The sequence below is a fragment of the Agelaius phoeniceus genome, chromosome 24 (assembly GCF_051311805.1).
Source record: "Agelaius phoeniceus isolate bAgePho1 chromosome 24, bAgePho1.hap1, whole genome shotgun sequence".
Taxonomy (NCBI): Eukaryota; Metazoa; Chordata; class Aves; order Passeriformes; family Icteridae; genus Agelaius; species Agelaius phoeniceus.
The window spans coordinates 8,132,485-8,141,317 of NC_135288.1; the positions used below are offsets into that span (position 1 = coordinate 8,132,485).

At 55.3% G+C, this 8,833-nt stretch overlaps 2 protein-coding genes across 9 annotated transcripts in view; one reads left to right on the top strand and one right to left on the bottom strand.

Moving 5' to 3' along the window:
* The window catches only part of AGRN (agrin), a 73,406-nt gene extending 67,771 nt beyond the window's left edge, over window positions 1-5,635 (top strand). For 4 of the 8 annotated variants that reach the window (XM_077190424.1, XM_077190425.1, XM_077190426.1 and 1 more), the window contains 4 exons: window positions 636-668; window positions 1,484-1,708; window positions 2,286-2,389; window positions 3,161-5,635. In XM_077190424.1, coding sequence (XP_077046539.1) covers window positions 636-668; window positions 1,484-1,708; window positions 2,286-2,389; window positions 3,161-3,318 — 520 coding nt within the window. In that variant the 3' untranslated portion in view covers window positions 3,319-5,635. The remainder of the gene's footprint in view (window positions 1-635; window positions 669-1,483; window positions 1,709-2,285; window positions 2,390-3,160) is intronic. The other 4 variants (XM_077190430.1, XM_077190427.1, XM_077190428.1 and 1 more) reach the window with 1 other exon arrangement.
* Window positions 5,636-7,090: 1,455 nt separating this feature from the next.
* On the bottom strand, window positions 7,091-8,833 carry RNF223 (ring finger protein 223). The gene is made up of 2 exons (XM_054647993.2): window positions 8,794-8,833; window positions 7,091-7,935 (listed from the first exon to the last, which is right to left on the bottom strand). Exons 1-2 carry the CDS (start codon window positions 8,831-8,833, stop codon window positions 7,091-7,093), a joined length of 885 nt encoding a protein of 294 aa, XP_054503968.2.

Consider the following 8,833-nt stretch of genomic DNA (forward strand, 5'->3'; position numbering starts at 1 on the left):
CCTGCACAGCTGAGATTTGCTGTGGGTCTGTCCTGCGTGGAAGGGAAGCCCTAAAAGGAATCCTAAAATTCCCTGCTCCATGCAGAGCATTCCCTGCTGTGGGAAGGGGGGAATTTGGGGGATTTGGGGGGGGGATCCCTGCCTGTCCCATCCCATCCCATCCCACCTCATTGTGTGCCCTCAGGGCTCTGGGGGCTGAGCTGTGCCTGTGCATGGGGGCTGCAGAGCCACCACCTGCATGTCCAAACCATTGGGAAGGGCTGCAAAGGGATTTTTAGGAATTTCAGGATTATCCTGAGCATCCTCCTAAGCTGGGCAGTGCCCTCCAGCAATGTGAGCTCAGAACTGTCCCTGTGTCCCCTCCCGGAGCCACATCCCTGCTGCCTTGTGTCCCTGCAGAGGGAATGTCACCATTCCCAGCCTTTTCCCAGGCTTTTCCCAGCCACTTTGGGCTGTGCTTCTCCCACACCCCTATGCTGGATTTGGCTGCCCATAAAAGTGGATTTTTCCTCCTCTGGGGAAGCTCTAGGGAAAGGAAGGGAAAGGAAAGGAAAGGGAAAAGGGAAAAGGGAAGGCAGGAAGGGCCTCCTCGCTGCCCCTCGCTTATGGCTCGCTCCCCTTTTCTCCCATCCGAGTCCCGAGGCGCTGGATTTCCCCTCGGAGCCCAGGTGAGTGCCCAGGTGTGCCTGTCCCCTGCTCTGCCTGTGCCTCAGCATGTCCCTATGTCCCTGTGTGTGTCCTCTGTGTCCCTGTCCTGGCCTTTTATCCGTGAGGGATGAGCTCTGCACAGGGGGGTGGCAAAGAGCCACCAGCCCCAGCCTGAGGGACCCTGCAGGGACAGCAAAGAGCCACCAAGGCTGAGGGACCCTGCAGGGACAGCAGGGCTGTGTCCCACCCCCTGCATGCAGCATCCCTCAGCAATAAAAAGCTCTCTGTGGTGTCTCTGTGTGTCCCACTCCAGCTGTGGCCAGGAGCCTCGTGCCTGTTCCAGAGGCAAGAATCAGGATTCCAACCTGGGGAAAATCCCATCTGTCCTTCCCTCCTCCTCCCTTGGGAAAAGGTTTTGTTGCCTCCATGCCCTTCCTGTGACCATCCCCAGGGTGCCATGGCTGCTGTGCCACAGCTGGCAGGGATTGATCCTTGTGCTCCATGAGGATAAAAGCAAGGAATCTCCAAAGAATCTCCTTCCTGTGTATCCCAACCCCAGGAGTAGGATGGAGATTATCCCAAAATCTGGCTCCTCTAGGGCAGCAGATGGGGACAGACCCTTCTTGTGTATCCCAGGGTTGGGATGGAGATTATCCCAGAATCTGCCACTTTTAGGGCAGCAGGTGGGCTTAGCCCCTTCCTGTGTATCCCAGGAACAGGATGGAGATTATCCCAGAATCTGGCACCTTTAGGGCAGCAGGTGGGGACAGGCGGGGGGTTCATCTCCCAGGGAGGAGGAGGAGGAGGAGGAGCTGCCCATGGCCTTTCCCCGCAGTGAGAAGGCCCTGCAGTCCAACCACTTTGAGCTGAGCATCAAGACGGAGGCGACGCAGGGGCTGCTGCTGTGGAGCGGGAAGGGGCTGGAGCGCTCGGATTACATCGCCCTGGCCATCGTGGACGGCCGCGTGCAGCTCAGCTACGACCTGGGCTCCAAGGCCGTCACCCTGCGCTCCAGCGTGCCCGTCAACACCAACCAGTGGGTGCACATCAGGGCCTCCAGGTCAGCATGGCCACAGCATCAGTGGGGCCGGGACTGCGGGCAGGGTCTGCACTGGGATCGGGATCGGGATCGGGATCGGGATTGGGATTGGGATTGGGATCGGGATCTGGATTGGGATTGGGGTCAGGATCTGGATTGGGATTGGGATCAGGGTGGAAAAGCTGGGAATGAGGCAGGTGAGCCCCATGATCCCCAAGGAGCTCTCTTTGCATAAGAACTCTCAGAACTTTGGGTCTGGAAGCCAAAGATTAGAATTAAACTCAGGATTTGATCTGAGACCGTGGAAAAGGCTTCCAGACTTAGGTGCCAGAAGCGAGAATGTGGATTTAGAGTTTAAAGCACAGACACGTTAAGTAAAGGAAAGTTTAGAGTTTTAGAGTTTAAGATACAGAAAAAATAAAGTAACTACAGCCCTACTGGTGGGGATATCCCAGGAATGGGGTGGAGATTATCCCAAAATCTGCCCCCCAGTGGTTCCCAGGGTCAGGATTTGCAGGGAGCAGCTCTGGGCTGGCTCTGGGGGCCATTGCTGAATCCCTGCTGTTGCTGAATCCCTGCTGTTGCCCCTCGGGAGCAGGGTGCAGAGGGAAGGCTCCCTGCAGGTTGGGAACGAGGCCCCCATCGCCGGCTCCTCGCCCCTCGGGGCCACCCAGCTGGACACGGACGGGGCGCTGTGGCTGGGTGAGTCTGGGGAGGGACAGGCCCGTGTCCCCTGGGGGCTGCAGCGGGGTGGGGACGTTGGGGATGTCCCTCCCTCCCTCCCTTCAGCCCTCTCAGGTGGCTGAAAAATGCCCTGTCCCCTATCCCCTGCCATTGCAGGGGGGCTGTCCCTGTCCCCTGCACTGTCCCCTGTCCCCTGCACTGTCCCCTGCCCCCTGTGCCATCCCTGCTCTGTCCTCAATCCCAGCTGACCCTGTGCCATTCCCAGGGGTGCTGTCCCCAGCTCTGTCCCCAGCTCTGTCCCCAGCTCTGTCCCCAGCTCTGTCCCCTGTCCCCAGCTCTGTCCCCAGCTCTGTCCCCAGCTCTGTCCCCGTCCCCAGCTCTGTCCCCAGCTCTGTCCCCAGCTCTGTCCCCAGTCCCCAGCTCTGTCCCCAGCTCTGTCCCCAGCTCTGTCCCCAGTCCCCAGCTCTGTCCCCAGCTCTGTCCTCAGCTCTGTCCCCCGTCCCCAGCTCTGTCCCCAGCTCTGTCCCCAGCTCTGTCCCCCGTCCCCAGCTCTGTCCCTGTCCCCAGCTCTGTCCCCTGTCCCCAGCTCTGTCCCTGTCCCCAGCTCTGTCCCCAGCTCTGTCCCCTGTCCCCAGCTCTGTCCCCTGTCCCCAGCTCTGTCCCCAGCTCTGTCCCCAGCTCTGTCCCTGTCCCCAGCTCTGTCCCCAGCTCTGTCCCCAGCTCTGTCCCCAGCTCTGTCCCCTGTCCCCAGCTCTGTCCCCGCCCCAGCTGAGCCCTGCTCTGTTCCAGGGGGCCTGGACAAGCTGAGCGTGCCCCAGCGCCTGCCCAAGGCGTTCAGCACGGGTTTCGTGGGCTGCATGCGGGACGTGCTCGTGGACCGGCGGGAGCTGCACCTGCTGGAGGATGCCCTGAACCAGCCCCGGATATTGCACTGCTCGGCCAAATGAGCCCAGGGACCTCCCTCCCGCCTCCCTCCTCCCTCCCTCCTGCCTATTGCTGTAATTATTTTCTATTTTTGTAAACTTATTGCTTTTTATATTTTTGGGGGGGACAGGGAGGGCAGGAAACCCTTTTTGCTTTCGGGCTCTCGGCCCGAGCAACGGAACAAAGCTCGAGAAGTGACACCAGAACTCTCCCACTGCAGCGTCGATCTTCTTCATACTTGAAGCTTCTTTTGTTTTGGGGTCGTTTTCCCCCTTTTTTCCTGGTGTTTCTGGGGGGTTTGTTCCCAAAACAACCCTGTTTTCCTGTGGGGGAAACGCTGCTGGTGCTGGCGAGGCCTTCACGGATTTGCGGGGTGGGAATTCCCACCCTGCTCCGGGCTCTGGCTCTTCCAAACCTTCTCCTGGCCCCGTGTTCACCTGATTCCTGCTGCCCCCCGTTCCTCTCACTGTAATTTATGTGTGTAAGGATCTCAAGTGCTTTTCTCCTCCGAGCTCTGCTCAAATCAGGGATGCCACGCACTGGAAGGGAGAGAGCCAGGCCCAAGCTTCGCTCTGCGCTCGCCTCGGGACTCTTTGCTGGACTCAGAGGTGCTGGGGAGAGGCAAAAATGTGGATTTTTCCAGCGGTTCTCCTCCTCCTCTTCCTCTTGGACACGTGCAGGAGCAGCTGTGAAACCTCATTCCCACATTTTGTGTTCATCCAGACGCGTCCTGACCCTCCCCGGCCCCCGAGCCTTGGCCTCCCTCATGCTGGGGATCACTCGGAGCTCCTGTCCCAGAGCTGGGAATTCTCTCCCTCTCCCAAGAGGACCAGGAGATTCCCTGTCCCCTCCTCAGAGGTCTCCTGGATGTGTCCTCCACGCCCCACAGCCTTCTCCAGCCTCTGGCTCCCAGCCTGGGAATGCAGAGCTGCCACTGGAGCCTCTCCCACCAAGAAAATTGGGAATTTTTCACCTTGGACTTGGGAGTTTTTGGGTCTTCCACATCCTCTGGATGCTGCCAGCCCAGCAGGAACGGCTCCAACAGGAGCAGGAGCAGGGCTGGGGAGGATTTGGGGGGAATTTGAAGCATTTTCTTCCAGGACAGGAAAATTTTGGGGCCAGTTGTGAAGTTTCTGGGGTGTGGCTGCACCTCTGGCTGCAGCTCGGGGTCTCCTGGATGTGGAGAAGAACAGATGGGTCCCAGCCCTGGAAGAAATCCCATCTTCCATGGGATTCCTTCTCCATGGAAGGAGTTCCTGCCGGTTTGTGGCCTCTGTGTCCCTTCCCCACCCTCAGCTGGGATTTCTCTGTGGAAAAACAACTTTGGGGATTCATCTGCAGGACCCCACCAGGTGCTGGGTGGGAGTTCCTGCCCAAGGTGCCGGAATTTGGCTTTTTTTTCCCTAAATTTCTACCCCGCCTTGCAGGGCACCCTTTGAAATGGGAGTTTTGGCACCAACTTTTGAGCCAGGAAAGGTCAAATTTCTTCTCTCAGGGTGAGCTCTGAACAAAGGTGGAACCAAGAGGGAAAACCAATGGAAAAACCACTTGGATCTGCTTTGATTTAGTTTATTTGATTTTTAAAAAAATAAATATTCCCAACCTGTGACATTCCTGTGGAAAATGCAGGGTTAAACATTCCATGGGGGGCTGTGCCCTGCGTGGGATGGGGGCTCTGCTGTGCCTGGGGCGTTCCCTGAGTGCCAAAATTCCCATTTTTTGGGGCTGCTGGGTCCAAACTGGGATTCCTGGTGGGAAATGCTGGGCTGGGCTGGGCTGGGAGCCCCCCAGTCCCTATTTTGGGAGTTTGGAGTGGCATTCCCAGCTGGGCTGGTGTTCCAGCTCCACAGGGATGGGGAAGCTGCTGATTTCCAGGATAAAGTCAAGAAAGAGCAAAAAAAACAAACCCCAAGAATTGAACAAAAATAAATATAAAAACTCATTTTGCTTTTGCTGGGGCTTGGAAATGCCTTAAACCGGGATTTTGTGTCCTCATGGGGGAGCATTTGGAATTTCCAGCAGCACATTCACCTGGGCTTTATTTTTATCAACATTTCTACCACAGAACATGCAAAAAAATAACCAAAAAAAAAAAAGAGAAAAAGAGAACATAAGGTTGGGGTTTTTTTTCTGGATTTGATTTTTTTTGGCTTTTTTTTTTTTTAATTGAAACCCCTGAGGTGTCTGTGGAGAGGGTGAATCCCTGCCTTGGGGAGCTGCTGGCTGAGCTGTGGCGGGCGATGCGCAGTAGAGGAGCAGCATGATGTAACCATTACTAACTCGTGTCTTTCGTCAAATCACCCAGAAATAAAGGTTGGAAACGATTAAAGAGGTTTTTAAGGGGCCTTCTGCTTCTTTCCTTTTTTCCCTAGGTAAAGGAGAATCCTGCTTTTCTTGGTGCTGTTTGCTGGGCAGAGGCGGGGGAAGCTCCTGCATCTCCTAAATTCAGTTTTTCCAGGAATTCCAACCCCAGTCCCAGGGTTTTGCAGGATTTTTGTGTCTTTCCTTCCCCTCCTCTGTGGTTTCAGCTGGTGGGAGTCTCCACATTTCCTTCTTTGTCTCTTTTATCCCCCTCAGCACCAGGGAGCCTTCCCAGCCTCTGGAATTTGGGTTTCACCTTCCCAACCTCTGGAATTTGGGTTTCACCTTCCCAACCTCTGGAATTCAGGACTCACCCTCCCAGCCTCTGGAATTCTGCTGTTTCCCATCTGTCCATCCAGCCCTCCCATCCCAGCTCCTCACAGGAATAATCACGGAGCTGCTCCAGGAAAAAAAAATCCCTTTATTCCCTCAGGAGCAGGAGGAAGGGGGAGCCTGGGGAGCTCTGGGTGCATTCCCAGCCCTGGATTCCGTGGAGAGCAGCGGGATGGAGGCACGGGAAGGACATTCCAGAGGCACGGGAAGGACATTCCAGTGGCACAAGGACATTCCAGAGGCAGGGAAGGACATTCCAGAGGCACGGGAGCGCGGTGAGCGGGATGCGGGATCTGCCGGCAATCCCAGGAATGCAGCAGGTCCTGCTTGGCACCGGATGGAGCCGAGATCCAGGAAAGGCTTTGTCCTGTCCCTTGTCCCCATGGAGCTGAGCAGATCCAGAGGGGTTTTGTCCCAAATCCTGAAAGGACTGCAGGTCCTGTCCCTTGTCCCCATGGAGCTGAGCAGATCTAGGGACTCTGGCTCTACTGGAATGGGGATTTTGCCCCAGATTCTGTGAGGACAACAGGTCCTGTCCCTGTCCCCATCCCTGAGCAGATCCAGGGGCTCTGGCACTATGGAAGGGCATCCATGTGACAGATTCTGTCAGGACAAAAGGTTCCATCCCTGAGCAGCCCCAGAGCCCTGTCCCTACTGGAACGGTGGCCGTGTCACTGAAGTGGTCAGGACAGAAGGTCCCGTCCTTGTCCCCGTCCCTGAGCAGCCTCAGGGCCCTGTCCCTATTGGAACGGTGGCCGTGTCACTGCAGCTGCCAGGGCTCAGCAGGTGCCATCCCTGAGCAGCCCCAGTAGCCCCTATTGGAACGGTGGCTGTGTGACAGATCCTGTCAGGACAGCAGAACCTGTCCCTGTCCCCATCCCTGAGCAGCCCCAGTGGTCCCTATTGGAACAGCGGCCGTGTCACCGCAGGTGCCATCCCTGAGCAGCCCCAGTGGTCCCTATTGGAACGGTGGCTGTGTGACAGATCCTGTCAGGACAGCAGGTCCTGTCCCTGTCCCCATCCCCGAGCAGCCCCAGTGGTCCCTATTGGAACGGCAGCCGTGTCACAGCAGGTGCCATCCCCGAGCAGCCCCAGTGGTCCCTATTGGAACAGCGGCCGTGTCACGGCCATGGGGCCCGCGGTGGCTTTGGGGGGCAGCAGCTCGGGCCGGCTGACGGCCGCAGTCCGCGTGAAGCAGCGCAGGTTGCCCGTCTTGAGCGCGCACTGCACGGGCCACAGGATGATGCAGAAGAGGATGATGAGGAGCGCCGAGAGCAGCACGATGCGCTTCCAGTCGTCGCAGAGCTCGCAGCGCGACAGCCGCCCCGCCAGCCCCGCCGGGGCCGCCTCGGCGCTCTCGGCCTTGCTCAGGGCCACGTCGATGGACACGCAGGACTCGGGGTTCTCGGCGTCGCCGTCGGAGGCGCGGCGGCAGCAGAGCTTGGTGCCGTCCATCCAGAGCTCGCGTTCGCGCTGCAGCTCGGGCGGCAGCGTGGCCAGCAGCTCCTTGCTGGTGCGCAGGCCGGGCGCGCCCTGGCTGGGCAGGCTGGTGGGCTGGCGGCAGAAGGGGCACGGCAGCAGCTCCTGGCCGGCGCCCAGCGCCGCGCTCAGCCGCGCCACGCACTCCAGGCAGAACACGTGCGAGCACTGCAGCAGCTTGGGCGTCTTGAAGGTGTTGTCGTAGGTGTTGAAGCAGATGGAGCACTCGACGGGCGAGGCCGGCTTGGGCGAGCCGGGGCTGGCGCAGCTCGGGGAGCCCGCGGGGGACCGGCCCTTCCTGCGGGCATCGCCCGGCGACGGCAGCACGAGGGGGCTCAGCGGCACCGGCACCGAGCCCGGCGGGGCCGGAGCGGGGCTGGACGGCGACTCCGGGGTGCTGGAGTGCCAGAGCTGAGGGAAGCAGGACATGATGGAGCCCCCCGAGGGGAACGGAGCCCGGGCAGGCTCTGCAAGAGAACAACAGAATGGCATTCGTGTCATTGCATTTTTTTAATTTTGTCTCATTATTTTATTTTATTTTATTCTATTTTATTCTATTCTATTCTATTCTATTCTATTCTATTCTATTCTAATTTATTTAATTTATTTTTATTTATTTTATTATTTTATTTTACATTATTTTATTATTTATTTTATTCTTCTAGTCTATTTATTTCTTTATTTATTTATTCTTTATTTATATTATATTTATTCTTTATTTATATATTTATTTATATTTGTATATTTATTTATTTAGATTTATATATTTATTAATTCTTTATTTATATAATTTATTTAGAATCACCCACTTTTTATTTCCTTTTATTTATTTTATTTTTTAAATTAATTTTATTTATTTATTCAGAATCACCCACTTTTTATTTTATTTATCTATTTATTTACTCAGAATAACCCACTTTTTATTTTCTTTTATTTATTTTATTCTATTCTATTTATCTATTCAGAATCATCCACTTTTTATTTTATTTATTTTATTTTATTTTATTTTATTTTATTTCCTTATTTATTCAGCATCACCCACTTTCTATTTTATTTATTCTATGTTATTTTATTTTATTATCTTATTTATTCAGAATCACCCACTTTTAATTTAATTTAATGTACTTATTTTTTTCCTTTAATTCTCCTAATTTTATCTGGCCTCACTCTTAGGCAGCCCCAAAAATCCCATCAAGAAAAGCCAAGAAGCCTCAGAGATGCCCCCAGAGCCTTCCCAGCAGGAAATCCGCTGGGATTGCAGGGACAGGAGCGAAATTCCCACCCAGTTCCTCCTTTTGGGGCAGAAAAACCAGAACTGGACCTACCCCGGGTGCTGGGAGCTGGGAGGAGAGCAGAGGATTCCAT